The 20370-nt window shown below is 40.1% G+C and overlaps 1 protein-coding gene across 2 annotated transcripts in view; it reads right to left on the bottom strand.

Moving 5' to 3' along the window:
- Positions 1 to 20370, bottom strand: part of PARD3B (par-3 family cell polarity regulator beta) — a 401283-nt gene that overhangs the window by 23425 nt on the left and 357488 nt on the right. For both annotated transcript variants that reach the window (XM_082285055.1, XM_082285054.1), the window contains one exon: positions 7302 to 7381. In XM_082285055.1, the coding sequence (XP_082141181.1) occupies positions 7302 to 7381 (80 nt within the window). The remainder of the gene's footprint in view (positions 1 to 7301; positions 7382 to 20370) is intronic.

The following is a 20370-nucleotide window of genomic DNA, read 5'->3' on the forward strand; positions in this document are numbered from 1 at the left end:
GAAGAAGTTGCAACAGAGCATTTCCAGCTCTCTGCTGCATGTATGTGTCACAAATCTGGTGTCCTGCTATAGATTTGGGCTCTGTCCCTGAGATACAATGATTTCCCTGACATCTCTTAGAGCCCGGGTAGTTTCCAGAGCAATCAATTTTAGTATCTTCCAGAGTTAAGAGAAGTTAGTTAGCCAAATCTTAAAACTGTTTGAAATTGGATTCAAGCTAATCTTTTAATGAGCACATCAGCTTGGTTCCCAAGCCTGGGCTCTAGCATGTAAGAATGATCTCTTTTCTTTGCCTGTATTTCATCTTGGCTGGTTTACTGCAACGTATCTTGGAGGTCCTTGAATAGGACCACTATTTCCATTAAAACTGATTCTAAATTCACCTGCCAGCACTTAAAATCCAACTAAAACCATACATATATTTCATTTATAATGAGATCACCACATTGGAAGATACAGACAGACAAGATTTTGCTGCATTTTCAATAAAAGCACAGCTGTCAAGATAAAAATCATATTAAAAAAATATCCCTGAATTACTGGTATCACTTTAGATGATTAAAACAGAAGAGAAAGTTAGTAATCAAGTACACTAGAGAATATAGTGTTTGAATATTATTTATATTTCACATGACTAGGGTGATGAAATTAGTTGGGCCATTCATTTTTGTACCCTACTTAGTTCTAATCCTATTTAAGGCACCAAATTATCAAGTTTTCTTAGTTTTGAAGTTACACCAGGGGAATATTAAAAAAAATTATTTATATCAAAAATTAAAAAAGGCCATTTACAATTAGTTCTCAAATGTTCCTCTTGACCATCTCCTTTTATTTTAATCAGTATGAGTAATGAGGGAGATACAGACTTCATTCAGCCACCTGGAACTATACAATATTTTCCCATCAACCTGCTCTTCATTGGCTTCCACCCCTTTGGAGGGAAAAGCCTGGGCATTACTTAAAATATTGGGTATTATATTATGCACCAGAAGTTAACAGGTTCACCTTGTAGCTGTGTAACATTTGTCCAGTAACATGGGTTCACTGACAGGCTAAGATGTGAGTGATTCTGGACAGGGTTGATAAACTATTCCACTGCCATTAAAGTTTTGGCAGCCCTGCCCCCCTTCATGAGAGAGTATCTGCAGATGCTCTTTTTATCAGGTGAACATTGCTCCAATTTAAACAGTACTACAAGGCAGCAATGGTATTTATTCCCTGCAGTCTGCATCAGCATTGTCACCCTCTGCCTGCCATAAAGCACCATTTTGGGCAAATTAAAAATAGAGGAAGTCGCAATTTCAGTGGAGCCATGTAAGGAAGTCAACTGGTGAGAGGAACAGTGAAAAACAGAGGCAGGCTCTTACTCAGGAGTGTCTGAGCACCAAGAAGGTGTCAGGAAGATAACTTGGCAGAACAGCAGCCATGGGATGGGACAGAGCAGTGCTGTCACTGAGAACCACTGTGCCACCACATGGCACTTGTCAACAGCAACACCAAGCAGGACATGCCACCTCTCAGCTGATGGCCATAACCATGACTGCCCTGCTGGATCAACTCTGTGCAACAAATTGGTGGATGCCAAGGAGGACTATAGATGAGGTATACAAAATAAGAAAGAGGACAGATTTTTTCCAACAAGTGATGGAATAGGTTAAATCAAAGTGATTCTAAGCAGAAAAAAAATAATTAATTGTGATTTAAACCAGCATACAGGGAATTTTGGTTTAAATAATTCATTTTAAACCTTGCTTTTTCATCTGTGGTCCTTGGCTAGTCAATTCCCAGAGGCTGGGAATGCTCTGACAAGTTGATTTACAGCTAATTATAGTCTGCACTGAAACTGTGATTTCTTTTTTGTTAACCAAGAGAATACACTATATACATATTTAAGTAATGTCAGTATATTAATTTCAGATTCTGCTAGACAATGGTGAATGATGAGTCTTATTTAATAGACAATTAACTTTTTCTCCTGATTTGTGTCAAGTAAGTTTCTGATGATTTTTCCAGTCTTCAGGATTCAATTAAATTACAGAAATCTTGCATTTTGAAATAAACTTAGTAAAATAAAGGCAAGAGCATGCAAATGCAAGAAGCAGCTAATGAAACATGCTAAGTAATCCATTTCTTCTGTGGGAGGAACCTTATCTGTTCACAATCCAGGTATTACCAAAACTTTGCTTTTCATTCGAAGGGCTCAAAATGTTTTTGACTCAACTCTAGAGGCTACCTCCTAAATTGACTGTATGGGTACTCTGGCCCCTTGAGTCAATGCTGTTTTCATGCTCTACAGTGTAAGACCTAAGTGCTCAATGTATTTAATTTATTGAAAGGGAGGTGAAAACATAACATAAATGATCCCTGCATAGAAATACTCAAGGGAAGGAATTTTGCAGGCTTGGCTCTTAAAATCTAGCAGAAAAAATATTTACCATAGTATCTAGAAACTGAAATTGGGTAATGTCAGACTTTAGGGGAAAAAAGGCATAATCTCTTTAAGCAGTAAAATAATTAACCTCTGAAGAATGTAATGAATTCCCCACAATGTGACTTTCTAATTCCAGGTTAGATGCTTTTGTAAATACTTTTACAAAAGTAATGGGATGGACCAAAATTGAAATTTAGTTTGATGCAAAAATGTAGAAAGTCTTGGAGGGCTCAGGCAAGGTGATCAGAATTGTCCTTCCTGGCATCATACCTAGAAATGGAGAGTGTGCTGCTTTCAGCTACTGCCTTAAGAAGTGCAAGTTGCATGGTCAGTCTGAAGGGAAGCTTCCAGCATGGCAAGACCACCTGATGCCACTGTAGGGCAAGGCTAGTTCCTTAATCCATTTCCAAGCTTCCCAGTTTCAGGATGTGTGTTACATTTAAGACAGATATTCTTGTGAGCCAATTACCAGTTTGCTCAGCAGTCTTGTTCCAGCCACAGCAATACAGCTGAACCCATCTACACAGCCTGAACTCATTTTTCCATGCTAGCAGTTATTTTCTAATGCTCTCACAGCCTTTCTGGCCCTCCCCCTTTCCTTGACATAAATGTGTTCTTCAATAATACGAGAATTCCAGAGAAAGTCTGAAGTACTAGTTTTCCATTGGAATCAGCATTTCTTATTGGAAAGATGGCTGAGCTTTCTAATCCACACTCATCATGTCAACCAGCGTGCCGTCTCAGTGTCTGTCAGTCTGCTTTTGGTCACAGCCAGCTTTTCCACCACCACAGAAAAGAACGTGTCCTTGAACATGAGGCTTCTCCAAACAAGGCTGCCATTAGCAAGACTGTGATTTACATTAAGACAGACTTCCATAAAAGCAAGCTCAAAAATAGAACTATGAACAAACAGAGCAGCTTCAGCTTCATATCTGTTCCATAGCTCCATCAGGAAAATATTCTGAATGACACCAAGAAAGTAGGCATTAAAAATAGTTTAAGAGATACCAATGTTTTTCTGGCTCCCACAACCTTGCCCTGCTCTTCTTCCCAAAAGAAGAGGTATAAGAGGTGTAAGAATCAAGCCATTCTGCTCCTAAGCAGAAGGATTTAACATTGCTTAATACTACTACTCAGCACTACTTAGCTGTAGCCTCAGGGCAACACATAAGTACTGAGTGCAAAGAACTGTATCGCTCTCGCAAAGCCTTCCATTCTGTCTCTCCCACTTTGCTGCTTTTCTGCACAGAACAGCACAATGCAGTGAGAGATGAAGACCTGCCACTCTCCTGCCACAGCCACTTAATCATTTAATTCAGATGTTTGCCTCTGTAGACATTTCCAAAGCAAGCCTACAGGGTGGCATTATTTTACCTAGAAACTTAACTATGTAGCTCAGCTCACCACTCCTTAGACCAGTCACACAGAAAGCCGATTTCTTCAAAGGCTGCTGCCTCCTTTTCCCCTTTTAATTAAACATGTAACCTTACACAGGAACAGATCCTCTACTCAAAAGGCAAAAAGCACATAACTGACTTCAGTGAGACCAGGACAGTAATTTGCTGCTGCACCTACTGAAAAGACAAGCACACTTGACAGCTGAATTCTTCAAATAGGGTTAATACAGACTTGTATCACCTGAATTTGGCCCGTAATATCTAGACTTAAATTAACAGCTTCAGAGAAAAACAGAAAAAAAAAAAAGGCAAAGCCACAATGATGCTTCAAAGCTTAGAATTTAACAAACCAGCAGCAGGTATGTTCAGATCTGACTCCATGCAGGAGGCATGCCTTTGCAAAGGAATGGGACAGTGTCTTAGGGGCATAAAACACTCATAAAGATATTTGGCAGGTGAACATTCCTCCTTCTTGCCCAGTGGGGAGGAAGACCAAAGCTCTCTTCCTCAATTTGTCCATGCCCACACACACTGGCATGAGTCCTGCTGGCTTTCAGGTGAGTAGGACAGTTTCACTGTGTAGGTCCCAGCTACTCCAGACACAGCACAGATCCCCTCCTCCCTCCTCATCCTGTGAAACTGGCTGCAGTCCAACCGCTTTCCTCTCCTTTCTTGTGTGTGCCACACCAGAGCGGCAGGCAAAGGTCATATCCTCCTGGACTCTACACAATATTGCAATAGGAATTTGTTTCCCAGCATCTACAACCCTCATCTGAAGCCTCTGTGAGTATCTCTTATTAAACTGGGCTTAAATGGCTAAGTATGCAGACAGTTCCATATGGCATCCATACCAAATGCAGCTCAGTGGCCTCACCACGATGAGGACAGCACAAGAGAAGGGGAATAAACCCAAGGGCAGGAAACTGTGAACTAATACTAAAATGCTGTAGAGAAGAAAGCTACTCTTTTGAGGAAATACTACCTCTTAATTTCTTTCTATATTCCTGTTTCTTTCTCTTATTAATTTTTTTTTTTTTAATGATACTGCTCATTACAGTAGTTTCCATGGATCCTTCTCCGAGAATAGGTTGGCAAATGGGTGGTTTTTACCTGGATTCCTCTATACTCCTGGGCAGTCAGCCACAAGAACAAAAGAAATCACTCATTTCCATTAGTGGCTGGCAATGAGACTGCATCCCCTTCGTCTGGATTTAGACTTCACTGTACAATCTAGTCATTTGTGACTGCCAGGGCTTAATTACTGCAGTAACACGAAACTGCAAAACTTACAAAACTGAAGTATAAAAAGCAGCAACCGACTGCTGAATTGCAGGCACACCCAAGGGTGTGATATCCCAAAGCTCTGCCCCTTCCAGGGTGGAAACCCTCTGGAGACAAGGGTTGGCGTGCGCTCAGCAGTGTGTTTGGGTTGGGAAGCACAAACAGCCCTGCTGAAGTGCAGGTCTTCTCACTCTCCAGCATAATCTCCTTAGGCATGGAGAGAAAGGACACTTTCACAGTGATCTTCAAAAGCTTAGGGAATATTTGGATGACTTTGTAAATAGAGAGTTCCAGCCAGTTAAATACTCAAACCTGTCGTAAGAGCTGGAGAGTTGTGTCTCCAGCAAGTTAAATGGAGGTTTGGGGAACAACACTGTAAAATTAATGATCTGATTCAGATAAATCTACTTTTAAAAAAACCAAACCAAAACCAAAACCCCAAAACCAAACAAAAACACAGGTTGTAGAGATGAGCAGTACACACACTGAGGATGCAGCAGTTTGGAAAGGAACAGGACAGAAGGGATACAGAGAACGCTTACTACATAAAGCAAGGGCATGTCTACATCTGCACTGTAGTGCTCACTTCTGGTCATTCTCCCTTGAAAGGAATACTGGGGAAATCAAACCAATTCTGGGTTATGGAAGTTACTTCACTGGGAAATTTTCAGTTTACAATGCTTGAAAAAATACAGTTAATTTTCTTAAAGGGAAAATGAATAAAAGAAGACATGATACACAAATATAAAAATTGCTATAGAGAGTTACACTGGGAACCAATTATGAATTTAGTACCAATTATTAATTAACAAGTAAGTACTCAACAAAATGGAAGTCAAAAATAAATAAAAAAGGGGTGTATATAATTAAAGTGCACCTAACTAACATGCAAAAATCACTGCTAAAACCATACTGAGGAAACATGAGTGTTGGAGGACTGTGAAAAAAGATGGCTATTTACCCAGAAGACTACATACCCACAGTCAGCCAGGAAATACATACAAGACACACTGTTGGAAAGCAGATCTCTGATAGAAAAGCCAGTTACTGCACAGGATGAATCTCCAAGAAAAAATGTCTGACAAATATCATTTGAAGGCAGTAAGTAAACTGCAGACACATCCTTTGGTTTAGAAACCACACACATTAAAAATGCCTACAGACATCCAACAATGTCTTGCGAAACAGCTTTTATATTCTGGTTAGCAAAAGTAAAATATTCTTTGTATTTTCATCTGGAGTTGGACATAGCATTACATATTTATCAATCGGTCTTTCAGTGACACCTTTGAATGTAAATAGCTGAACGGAGAAAGAGAAAGCAAAAAGAAGGAATTCACTGATTTCCTAAATGCCAGCACTACTATGTTCTTGCTTATAGATACCTATTTCTGCTTTGCTTTTACAAAGAAGGCCTGTAGATCCACGAAGTGGATTGGACCATGCCTCTGAGGATTTGCCCAGCCCTCCAATTCTAAAGGGGGAATATTTTTCTATTTTTGTTTTCCTCTCCCTGCTTCCCACTATCTCATCTAGCATCCTCTCACTCCCCTTTCTGGCTTGATTTATGTTACACTCCGCTATTAGAACTCCCATAGAAATGGGGCTGAAATCTCTGAAATGTTTCCTTTTGGTTATGCCCCACTGGTTCCAGACTAGAATTACTCTTCATTGAGTTGATAAGGATTAAAAATTAAAAAAAAACCCCTCAGAGAATTCACTCTCATTTCCAGAGCATTCAGTTAAAGCACAGAGATGCTCTACTGGAAGAGGACTGCAGTCAGACAGTCCTTACAGCAACAGTGGGACTTCAGTGTCTGTGGCAGCTGTAGTGGAAGCTTTCCACAGCAACGTTCTGTCAATGCCAGCTAGGATTATATCACTACAAACTCAGTCATTTATGCCCTGCTACGACCTGTTATAACTCTTACAGAGCCAGCTCCCTCAATGTCATGTTCTCTACCTGTGGATCATGACTCTTGCTGACATGTTCAATGAGAGACCTGTTATAAAAATTCAGAAGTCCAAATTAATAGTACAGGTATAAAATGGCAGTAAATCAGCAGTAAAAGGTGACAAGACAAAAGTGCAGAATAATCTCTCATGTTAGAGCTGGACATCAGCTGTGGGCTGCTTTCCCTCCCCATTGGAAGGAGGGTGAGTCAGTGTGTGCACAAGGCTCAGTGCTGTACCTGGGTAAGGATGCATACTGCCTTTCCACCCCCTCGAAGTGAAGACTGTATGAGCTCCCATCTGGACCCTTTCCAGGCACCTGTGGAGAGGAGAGTAATTAGAGATGAAGATCAATTATGCAGCCCAGCTACTAACAATGCATCTCAAAACGATAAGCAGAGAACACATGATGCTGCAACATGCCAAAATCAACAAAAGAAAGGCAGGGGCTCAAAGAAGCTTCAAATCCATACATAATCTTATCACTGCAACAAGAAAGGCGTCTGTATCAAAGAAGTGTTTAGAGCAGGTACAATCTTCAGAGCTTTTCCCTCATCTACCTACTAGCTGGGATACTCTCTCTCTTCTTCCCTGGCTGGCCCTCCTCCTGATTCAGTAAAATGAGGACATATCTAACTAAGCATACTCCTTCTGATTACAGTGGCATAACTGCCTGAATCCAAGCTAACGTCCGCGTTTTTCCCCTCCACTAGCTTGTTTTGCTTAAGTATAAAATACGATACACACAGGTTTTCTTTCACTCTTAACACAAATCCAGAAACTTTCCCTAACGCCACTGCAAAGCTAAGCATCCAGCTGGGAGTTAAGTGCATTTATGATGCTCTGGTGCCATTTCAAAAGTGCAGCATTAGCGCACTCAGTCAAAATGCCAGCGCTACTTGGTTTGTGTTCAAGATGGCAACCGGCATTGGCTGTGGAGCACAATTCTATCAGGAAGGCTCCAACCGGGTACCAAACGGTGAACTTCAATGCTTTTAGCACACAGGAGCTCTCCCAATTTCACTCACTCAATGCCTGCTGATGGCCCAAAGTGTTAAGAGCCTTGTTAAAATGGAGCTATTAGTCTTTTCTTCCATAAATGGAGGAGGCTCTGACTGCCTTCACTGTTTCCTACATTAGTATGTATTCCTATTCCGGTGCTGCTAGAATCAGCAGTTTTATAAAGCAATATACTAAGAGGCCATTTAAAATCCCCTTCCCCTTTTACAGATTAATAGCAGAAAGGAAGATTTAATGCCTTTTCAAACATTTTTAACAATTCTTTAAAAAGAAAGTAATAAATCACACCGAGCTTTTGGCAAATGCCCGATTAGAAAAAAGAGAAAACAAAAATTAACATGTTTTTTGCATTCTGTAGGTTACAGTACATTTCTGTCAGTCCTGTAATTTATGCACAATACACCATTTTCACTGAAGAGATATATAAGCCCATGCAAAGAGAAAAGTTGTGCATTCAGGTGTGTTAAGTGTTATCTACCTTTACAAAGCATTTCTGTGTATGTTACATAAGCCAAGTCCAATGAAAGAGAAGCAGTATCATTTGGAGCTACTTAGCAGGCTTAGAAATCATTCCAGACAAATACTGTTATACACCTTGGCACTCATCAAACATCCAAGATATTTGCAAGTGAAAAAAATTGTTTGGTATAGGCCTCTTGCAAGCTCTCCTCTATCTCACTCAAAACAGAAAGGAGTCCTCACAGAACTGTTGGCCACAAGAAATAACCACCTCTGATTTGAAATGACCTATGCTTTAGCAGTACCTGACTTGGATGAGCAAAAACTAACAATAATTGCCCTACATTTCAAAAAGAGGGCAGTAGGCTAAAGGGATCATTCATTCATTTTTTTTTCACCAGAAAAAGTAACACGCAGAGAGACTTTATACAATCACTTAGGTGAAGAGTCACAGCCACTCTGGCTGTTCTTACACTACTAATTTCATCAGGTTTATAATTTCCCTTAAGTTCCCAGGTACACTGGTGACAGAAGACCCTTCAGATTTCTCCTGTTTTACGAAGAAGAATGAGAGGAAAAGAAAAAAAATGTATAATCTGGTCTCTCACCATAAAAAACATGGTCTACCTGTGCAGCTGTAGATAGGTTATTAATTATGTGCATGAGCCTGGTAATGGTGAATTCACAGCCCCATGTGAGTTTCCTGCACTCTCACACCTAAAGGGAGTAACAGCAGCCAGGCAACATGAAAAAACACAGACACTCAGAATTGTGCCAGCATCAAGCAGTAATCCCAAAACTTATACCAATCACCAAAAGTAAAAAATATTTACATCACAAGGCCTTTTTTCAGCCTGAAAACACCCCTTTTTTGATGGTTTCCTACAGACCAGATAGAAGGCAATACCCCCTGCCAGGTCTGTTTGTATATATGATTTGAGAGACAGTTACCATAGAAACACCCTGGTGGCGGATACACAATTTTGCTAATTTGGATCCATCGAGCGGCTGAGTCTCCACACCCTATATAAAACCCCCAGTGCACTGGAAAAGCATGCTCTGGCTCTGCACAGCTAATTAAAGGCTCAGCCATTTCTTCTTATTTCCCTTCTCCATCTGTCCATGCGACAGTAAAAGCGTATCATCACTCAGCCTGGAGTGCCAAAATGGTGCCTGGAATAAAATACTACCCTGATGAAAAGAGAAATTGTGAAAATAGAAACACCTCCTTAGTAGAAGTTATTTATGTTTCAGAAAGAGTCAAAGCAAAGGGTTCCTTTGCTGCCTTCTACAACAAACTAAGCTAAAAATCGGTGTGAAATGTACTAATTAGTAAGATCAAAATATTCCAGCTTCTCCTCCTTTCCTAAAAGAGGACATACGCAGCTGGCCCTCAGACCAGGTGTGGAAGTTTTACCCACTTTAGTAGTTAATAATCACAACATATTCAGGCAAACAAACAGTAATCTTAATAAAAATGGATTAAAACCTGGAAGTCCTATCAAAGCCAAATGGGTGATGACCGCAAGGTGACCAGCAAGGTGGGAGCTGACAGGAGGTGAAGTGCTCAGCTGAGGCCCTACAGATGCAGCTGGAAGGGCTTAGGAGACCAACACCCCAATCAATAGAGAACATGACAGCAGGTGAAATTTCACAAATGTATGGTAATGCACAACAGAGAGAATGATCCAAAATACGCTCCTGTATTTTTAGGGTTTCAATTAACAACATCAACTTAAATAAGTGCCATCATTATGAACAGTTCATCTCTTAAGAGCGGCCTCAACTAACAAGCAAAACATGAATATGCAAAAATAATGGGCAGAGATAAACACAGAAACAGCCATCATCCCATCAGTGCAATTAAAAGAGCAGCACGCTTAAACTGAGGAAAGGAAATACTATCTTTATCAAAAAACAACAACAAACAATTCATGGAATGTAACTGTTGCAAAGTATTGGTATGGTCAAGGCCTTTGTGGAATGTAAAACTAATAAACCGGATACAAATATGATTCAAACCAACTAACATCCGGTTAGCAGAAGACAGTGAAGTCTTTGACAGGTTGAAGAGAGGCAAAGGCTCGGAGAGCTGAATGGGAGAGCAGAACCTCTGCACCAGCAGGTTATTCTCCTAATTGCCCCTTTGGGAATCTCAATCACAGCAGTGGCCACACTTGGAGACACGGTACCAGAGGTACTGACAAGACACTGCCTCCATATAGCTTAATGCCTTCATGGTCAGGATTTTCTGTGTGCCAGAGAGGTGTTTTTTCTACATGGCTAGTGGATGTTTTTGTGGTTTAAGTCTCCTTTTGTAGAAACAGCAATTTCCACTAGCAGACAAGACTTCTGTGATAGAAAGATACCACTTCAGAAAATATCCTATGACATCTCTGCATCCTTAATTAAACCCCTGCCAGTTCCCAGCAGCAGAACCAGGCTGCTGGAAGTGCAGACTGAAGGACAGTGTGGGCACTATGTACTGCTCTTCTCTCTCCATGTCCACAGCCTTCAGCAGGGGACCAATCTGAAAAGCCAAAAGGCAGCGAAGAATGAGTGAAGGCCAGGGCTCCCTACATTTCCATAGACAATCAGAATTTGTACTTTTATCAAAACAGAAAATCGTAGGAAGATTAACAGTTTCACATTTCACATGCAGATGCAAAACAGACAGAAAGAGAAAGCAACTGTAAAGAAAAAGATGAAACAAAAGCAGGGCAAGTGCCAGTGCCAAGTGATGTCCCCAGCAAACACGGTAACTGCAGGGCACTTTGAGGAGTTTTCTAACACATGGAAGTGATAAGCTAGCAGTGAGTATCCCTAGCCTGCGAATAGGGACTAGGAGAAGGTCCCAGAAAAATAAAAAAATGAGGTGGTATGAATCTGCACTTGTAGATCAGCCCAGAAACAAATATCTTAGAGCATTCAAACATCTGCAGATGCATTCTAAGGTATAAATAGAGTATACCTGCAAGCAGGTGTCTTGAGTAAGTCTGGAATTTGCCTACAGGAAAATTCTGAGGTTGCAGAATAACAATTCTTTAAAGGAAAGGAAGGATTTACTTAATCCTGAAGCTCCTGCCTATCTTGAAAACTGTACAGAAAAGTGCATGAGACTGTTTTTTCCCCAGGTGATCCTGCATTTTATTCCCTCTCACCTTATATTTCCTTCTTGGAGCATTTGTTAAGGGTACAATTCTAGCTGCTAGCAGGAAAGCCTCTCTTGCCTCTTCCTTATGGATCAAGGTGTTAGGGGTTGGACAGATGTTGTAGTACAAAAAATAACAACTACAGCGATCTTTTTTGAAGTTTAAGCTTCATGAAACCAGAATTGACGACTTCTTGTGCATCCATACACAGCTCAAGGTGAGAGCTACCAAACTGCAAACAGAAATCAGCAACAACTCTTTGCCCCTACCAGAAGAATTCAGCAGGACAGTGTGTTTTTTCCTGGGCTCTACTTCTTCTCACAGATTCCCACCTGACTCCTGCTCAAGGTCCATCCTGAGTGAAGTCAGCACAGTGAAAACCCAAGACCATGGATACTGCTTATAAGGAAAATAAATGATGCAGAGCCATTTTCCAGTTGGCTGTCTCATAAAGTTGCAGTTACTGTTCCCTCTCCTGCAGGTATTTAGACTTGCATATAGCAAACTTCATCATCATTGCAGAGGCCAGTTTGTTACAAAAATTCTTATAAAGCTTTTTAACCAGCTATAGAAAAACCACTGCTCAGAGACAGAAGTTTCTCACTGTTGAAAAAGAATAATATACAGTGGGTGTTGCATTCAGGATTATGAATTCTTCACTTAAATGCTAAGCATCTCTGTCCTTTTACTTTTGCTTCTTAACCCTTTGCTTCCCTGGCTTCTGAACAATAAGCCTCCTCCAAACATTTCTATTACCATTAAGATCAGAAAGAAAATTTGGACTATGTGCTGCCCACTAAGTAAGTAGCAATAACTTCCTCAAGGCTGATGTGATTTTAGTGACACATTTGGGAATCCAGGGCAAAACACTGCTGACTTATTTAAAATTAAGGGAGATCAGGAAAAGCTTATGGACATAGGAGTCCTGGGACTCCTAACTTTTTCATTTGTTCACTGTGTATGCTCAGAAAAGTCACTTGAGCTTGTGCACTGTGGTTTCCTACCCATAAAAAATGGCAGGATACTACCATTGTATTTTATATGACTGACATGCACTATAAGACAGGAGCCACCCCAGGAAGGCTGCAGAGTGAAGCTTCTGCTCTGCCATCAATCCAAGTGCTTTGAAAATGCCACCCAGTTTTGCTTTTTGCCTGAAAGTCTGTGTATAAACATGACACATAGAACTGCTGCATTGCTTAGTACATTTTTCAGTAGTCTTGTGATCATCTGCTAAAGGACTTGATTCAGATGCTGGTTTGACCTCTGTTCTCAAAGCTCTTCTTTTGTCTGTGAGCGTTTCTAATCACATGGGTTGAGATTCAGCATGCCAAAAAAGAGCCGTGGTATAACGGAATTTGCCCTTTAACCTTCAGGTCTCCCCTCTGCTGAGACACAGTTGGTTTTTGTTTTCAATTAAGTGAAAACTGAAGAAAAACGGAGAGGTAAAAGTGGATTTGTTCCCCACCTTGGTCTCAATGTTTCATACACAGGTGAAGCATCAAAATTCACCCATTTATTTTTTGCATTTTAACTTTGCCTGGTTCTGGGAACTGCAAGTGAAATTTAAGAGCACAATTTGACTTGCTAACACTTTCTTTAGCTGCTAAAACAGAGGCGGGTGATGTAAGGCAGTGAACTGGATGTTCCATGTGAAATGGAGGAAGTTGATCGATGGGGTCTTCTTAATTCCTTACTGCTGTGATACCCTCATTATCCCACCCTCAAAGACCTCCAGCATTTCCACAGAAAGCAGGTTTTCTTCCATCCAGTTTTTTTATGTTTTGCATCAAAAGGTAAAGATTAAAAATTCTACCAGTGTCTACAATTCAAAAGAATTTTCCTGATGTTTTCCTTACATACACAAAGATGGATATATTTTGCTTTCCTGGTTTTGCAATGAAAAGTTGAAACAGTGATTTTGCGTTATTATAACACTCATCATTTCTCCCTCTAATTTGGATGGTTTTTAATAAAGCTCCATTGATTCCTCTGAAAGAAATCCCTCCTGGCAAAAGCAGAACACACACGCTGATTGCTAAATATGCAGCAATTATCATATTCAGCAGCGTACTTTAATATCTTATTTATAGATGTATCTATCTATAATTTGCTTTAATTAAGTTGCATTGATTTTAACGGCAGAAGTAGTCCTCAAAGAGGAGTCTAATGTTTATGAACCCATTGGTACTGCTTTGCCATTATTTGGTAGAAGACAGCACCTTTAATACTTATTTTTGATATTCTTAGTTGTGCTTTTCTTCACTAAGCGGCTGCAACGGCAAACCAAGATGATGTTCCACAGGAACTCTTAAAACCACCACCACCAATGAAGAGAGAGAGCAGCACTTTCAACTTCCCTGTTACAAACTTGCTTCTTACAAACAAACTTGTTTCCAAGAACAAGGAAGGGAGCAGTATCTTCCCAGCAGATCCTGAGTTTGTTTTTCTGTTCCTGCTCCATTTTACAGGTGTCTCAGGACTACAATTGTCAGAGGGTCTCAAATCATGGTCCAATGTCTTCAAGTTTGTTTTGGGTAGTGTGGCAAATAACTAAAATTTTTTTATGTTTATGTCAACAGAAAATACAGGTTAAATAATTTGGGTAGGTGAATCAACGGACAGCTGTAAGTGCCGGCTCTTGGCCCAATCACCTACTCATGACCTCACAGTCTCCTGAAGTTCTGTTTTGTGGGCTCAGCCCCAGGGAATGTTGTGCTTTCTTTTTGTTAAGCACACACTCACTTTAAGCATTTTATACTAATCTGGTTTTGAGATTATTCCAAAGAACTCTTGATGCTATTAGAACCATAACTAAATTTGTCAAAAAACATCTTGAAGAACAAAAGCAAAGTATTGCTCACTAGGAGAGTCACACTACCTTGGTTTCTGCTGGGTGCCACCACATACCCCGGCCCTGATTCAGGAAAGCATGCTAAATACTGAGGGGGGTTTTATTTTAATTTCAATAGCATCTGATTCCTCTTGGAGGCATTCCCAAAGCTAACATACACCTGCATCTCTCGGTGCCTCTATCTCCTTTATGAGTGAAAATACACGGGAAAAACCTTTATATCTCTGTATCCTGAACATGTCTTCACACTTTTGAATACAGCATTCCATTGATGATGATTTTGGCATCCTCATCTCTTAAGTAAATTCCATAAGATATTACTGGTTCGTATCAACTGAGACTCTATCTCAGACTACCAAGGTAGTTTTATAACATTACTTATGCAGATCTTAATGTATCATTCCCTGTAAGTATTTTTTTAAAGTGAAAAATAAGCTCTGGTTTTTAAAACCACTGCCTTTTGGAATATATCAGCACTAATTTTATAAGAATTGTTCACGTTAAAATGTAAGGGCATGATCTCAAAGGAAAAGCACCAAAGTAGCTATGCAAGTACATTTTCAGTTTCTGGTCATCATTTTTCATTCACTGATTATTGCTTAAGTGTTGATTAATAGTTATGTTCATGCTGCTAGAATGCATTTCCCTTGGATGAGAAAAACATCCTTGTCCAAAGGAAAAAAGAGACAGTAATCAAACCATCCTTCCTCTTCCCCATAAGAAACACAGACACACACTCCAGAGTCACTGATGATCTTGGTTTTGCTGTTGAATAGGTTTGAAAATTTTCACTTAGAAAATCAGCTGTATGCAATCAGAACACTACTTGGTTGGTCCGATTGCAAGGCAATTAAATGCTCCCCTTCTGACTGTTCCTCTGTACATATACATATACATACACATGCTCACACACAAATGTACAAACTCAGAGTCACTTGTCCCTTCTCCCTATGCAATGAACACCAGGAACACTGAGAACAGCAGTGTTCCATGGTGGAATTAAGAAGGGCTGATTATCTCAGGATTTACTCTTCCTCCTTGGTAATGCCCTACCTCTTGTTCAAGGAGGTGAAACTAATGGGTTAGATTTAGAGGGAGCAGAAAATTCTCTATAAAGGCAATAGACTGAGGGAAATACAAACACAGATGGGAACTTTAAAAGGGAAACAGGCTGTTCCCATAACAGTTTAAAAACATGGCAATTGCCTTAGTTTTGTAGAAAACAAGCTCTCAGCATTTGCTGTATCTTGCAACACTAAAGAGAGAGAAAACAGCAAAGATGGAGGTGAAGCCAGAACTGCAAAGTGTTTTTTGCACAGCCCCACAAAGAAAATACTCTGCTTTCTGAACCCTCACTCTGCAAACCCCTGATCCCTGGTGCTGGAGGACTATGGTTTCCTTTGACCAAGCAAAATGAGATCATTTCCTGGCCTGTGTCTGTCTCTGTGGGTGGCTTCCTTTTCCATTAGTTGTATAATATGTTTTGGTTAATTCTATCTCTTAATTGTCTTTAATGAGCACCAGATTTGCAACACCCTCACTTGCAAACCTATTTCCAAAGTAGAAGCAAACAGAAATTTCCCTTGAGTTGAGAGAAAATCTTAAAAGCAGCAAGACAAAAAACCAAAAACCCACAGCACCCATCAGCATTGATTCTTTCCTACTACACGGAGGCATTTCAATTGCTCTTCCCCTGAACCAGGCCAATGTAATTAATCTCTTCCCAGCCACTAAAGAGAATAACTTAACCTGTCACAGAGATACACTTGTGATGCAATATACAGCATACTAATCCATATGTGTGGATATGCTTCTAAAGCAGGTCTTCTTTAGTTGTTCTACAATACTGTGTGTAATTCCTCTCCCTCTGTGAAACCAGTACTCTGCTTTAGCCTGTTTGAAACGAAGCTGCTTCTTGTTCCTCCCAGTCTTGCATTCTTTGCTTCTCTCCTCACTGTAATTAGTTTACAAGACTACTTATCCAGATGATTACTGCTTTTAAATGACAGTCATCTTTTCTTTTACTCCAGTACATTGCTGTGTATCATTTTGTCTTGCTATCTGAATATCCAGTTCTCTAAAGCATTTTCTCATTACGTTATCTCCTGATATAAGGCATTTTGAAATACTTCATGAGAGACATAGTATGAAGTGAATTGAATCGAATCTTCTCTCCAAGTCAGGGGCTTTCAGCATCTTTCTCTAGCTAAGTCAGCAGAGTTTTTGGCACCAATGCCAGGGTGTAATGGCCATGCTTTGCAGCTCAGCTATGAGCTTGTGCCCTTTTTAGGGAAAATGAAATGACAGTGTCAGTACCTGGAAAGCAAACAGAGGACAGATCAATATCTCCATTTATGATGAGGATGGCAAAATGAAAATGTTTGGTGTATTTTTGAGTGTTTTAACGCACACACTGAGATAACACTGTGTCTACCTACATCTGGTGTTGGTGCTGAATGCGCATGCAGGGGGTATATGCATGTGTATGTCAGGGAAGAAAAGAGGGAGGGAAGGGGGAAATAGCAGGGCATGGAACTAAATTGCAGAGCAAGTAGTGGAAATAGACAGTGAAAAGCTTCCTGCAGGCAGGCAGCTTCACAGGGGAGAGCAAGCCTTTCACTGTCTATAAAATCATGCCTTGCTGGAGGTCCTCAAGAGTAGAAGGGGTAGCAGCACCTAGAGGCACTGAATCTCTCACTGTTGTATTATTGCATTCTATGCACTTAGCTACTGTAAAAACCAGCACACTGCTTCAAGAAAAGAAAAGGAGGAAGAAAGGAGAAAATTACCAAAGGGAAGAAGAAGAAGGCGGCAATAAAATTGGAAAACAACCCCCTGCCACAGCTCTCCCCAAGAATACTTCACATCAAAGAAAAACTGCAGAGTAAATCGTCACGGAGTTAAAAGTTAACTTCAACTCCTTCCATTGTGATTTGACACCACTATGGAACAGTACTCCTAGAATTTGAATGGTTAGTCTGTAGCACAGGGTATTAAATCCACCTTAATCCTGTTAAACATAGATGCCAATAAAGAGAGGCACTCTCTCAATGGCATTGTGACAAAAGCTCTCCACACTGCAAATTCAATATGGTTAACAAAAAAAACCAAACCCCAAACCCCCCCCAAAACCTGGATTAATACTGAGCAAACAACATCAGCATAAGCAGGCTTAGAGACAGGAATTGCTTTCCATATGCTATGGCATCAGGTTCCTCCGGATCTTCAGATACCAGTCTGTAAATGTTACAGACATTGTTTCTCCTGCTTGCAACTGCTGTTGGGTGGTGACCTTCTTTGCTTGCTGATACCAATTTAGCAGTTGGTACAGTTTTTCTGTGATTTGGTACTGTCTGTTGTTTGCTGGTACCAGATGGATACCAGATGGGTAACTGTGGGCAATGGTTCCTCTGTGTTCCAGTCCCAAAAATCACTGCCTATAGGGTCAGTCTTGTCAGTTGACTCCTAAGTGGCACTTCAAAGCTGCATTCTGAAAAACCTCAACATCTGTTCCTTACTCCTAATGACCTTAAAAAAATGTTGCAGACATACTTTCCTTTATCCAGGAGTTACCATGCATCTGCAGGAAAAATACAACCTTACAGATGCTCACAGCCATCAAACTCACTCTTGCTAATGGCAGCTCCAGGAGCCACCACCTCAACTCTGAAAGTCAGCACCAAATGTGAAGTATAATCAATATATTCTTTTCCGTGGTAGCTCCAAAATGTAGGAGTTCAGAGATATTTCAAGGCATTTTTCAAAAAAGTACTTTCAGCAGTGAAGTGAAAGAACAGGAAAAAAAAAAAAAGTGGCTTTGAAAGGCAGCAGGGATACCTGAGGCTTAAGTTTAAAGCATGGAGGGAAAGCAAGAAAAGATAAAGTGATGGAAGAGATCTGTTAACTATTAATTTCTGATTGGTCTTTCAAAATGTTGACCTAGTTGTCAAACTATAGACAGGAGCTGAATGGTCAGTTAACAAGTTGAATATTGCCTGTTGCAGTTACCTCCTATGTTATTCCATACAATTGCTTTTGTTTCTAAGAAGGGAAAAAAAAGTTGATTTAGGACAGTACACGAGCATTTTGGTAAATTCTCTAGATGTGCTAGAGCAGAATGCTGTCTACAGAAAAATACAGCTGACATCAAAGCATGTTCCCCACCCCCTGTCTTGCTTCATGAAGAAGTTATGATAAACAGGTTATGTGTTCCCTAAGGTTACCATGGAAACTCTTTCTTTTCAGGCCATCATTTGCAAAGGTAAAATTTGCATTAAAATGTGATGGAATTTGATTTTGTGCATGTGTGTGTGAAACTCAAGTGGGGTCATGCTACCAGGCAGTATAGTTGTTATTTCAAACCCAGGAGCATACGCTTAAGGGAGAGATCTATTAATCCGTGTAAACACCTCAGTGACCAAATTACAGTTTAATTGCTAACTTGACAGGTATCTTCCTAGCAAATTAAGAGAAATACATTAAAAATTAGCTTCAAACACAAATGTAAATGTTCATACTGATCCACTGGTGGGTATCACTAGATAGCATTTTGTTAAACTCCCCTATAATCATTCCACAGGAAAGATTGAATTTAGATTGCCAGAATGACTTTGTTTTGATGATGGCAGACCAGAGATGGAAGGCACAGGCATGTATTTCAAATTATAAATTTTTATTTTATCTTGAAGAAGTTATCATCAAATTTGACCTATAGAATGTAATTTAATATAACCATGCTTACTGCATTACAAGAAACTCTTGAATCCAAGTGACTCCCTTCATTTTGAGTCACATAGTAACTTCAAAGTCAAAATTTCACTCTAGCTATCTGCTACTCTGACTTTTCTTGGAATAGCTGATGGTGTAAAGCATACACCTGACCCAGGCTTCCCCAGGTTCCTTCAGAGCTACTGCCCTTGTTTGCTGTCAGGTGCAGCACTGGCATTCCTAACACAGAAGGGCATTATTTGTAATAGTAATTTTGACAGTCATTACTCCAGCCTAGCACGAAAACAGATGAATAGACTAAATCTAGAAAGATCTTACAGTTGATGACCAGACTGAATTGCAGAAGAGATACCAGTATTTGTCCTCCTGCTCAGTTGTACACATTCACAACTTCCATGCTGAACTTGATATACTACTTTATGAAATCTATGCTACTCTGGGCCGCTGGATTATTCACATATTATCTGTCCTGAACAGCAGGACACCCTTGGAGGCAGTGGGGTCAGAACTCATATTTCTGCTTGCAAGGCAGACATTCCAATATCACCTGGATTACAGAAGACTCAGTATCTCCTATCATACAGGACTTACAACGTACCATTCAGCTGGAATGACTCTACGTAATATTGGGCAACATGACATTTAACACATCAGTCAGGCCATTTGATAAGGAAAAAGCAGCAAAAACACAGGCAGCAGTATGTGTTGTGCTTGCTTTCTTAGTGTTTAGTGTCAAAAACACTTGTTCAACATAAAAAAACCTCGATTTGTGTCTCAAAACACACACACAAAAAATCAAATCAAAATCATCTCTTCAGATTAGGTTGCATGGTGCCATTCTGACTTGGGAAATTTCTGCTTACAAATTCAATGTACTAAACCAAGCAAGAACACTAAAGAAGTTTTTAAAAACCAAATACAAACAAAGATTAAGTTGATTACTAACTTTTGCAGAACTCAAAACTCAGCACATTTGATAGAAGAAATGTATTCCAGTCAGATTCTGCACAGAGCAAGAAGGAAGATGTTACTTCTCCCTTTTCCAGTGTTTTTTAAGACTCAGACTTAGGGCTGAACATTGAAGAAGAGCTGGCC

Source organism: Coloeus monedula (genome assembly GCF_965178545.1).
Source record: "Coloeus monedula genome assembly, chromosome: 7".
NCBI lineage: Eukaryota > Metazoa > Chordata > Aves > Passeriformes > Corvidae > Coloeus > Coloeus monedula.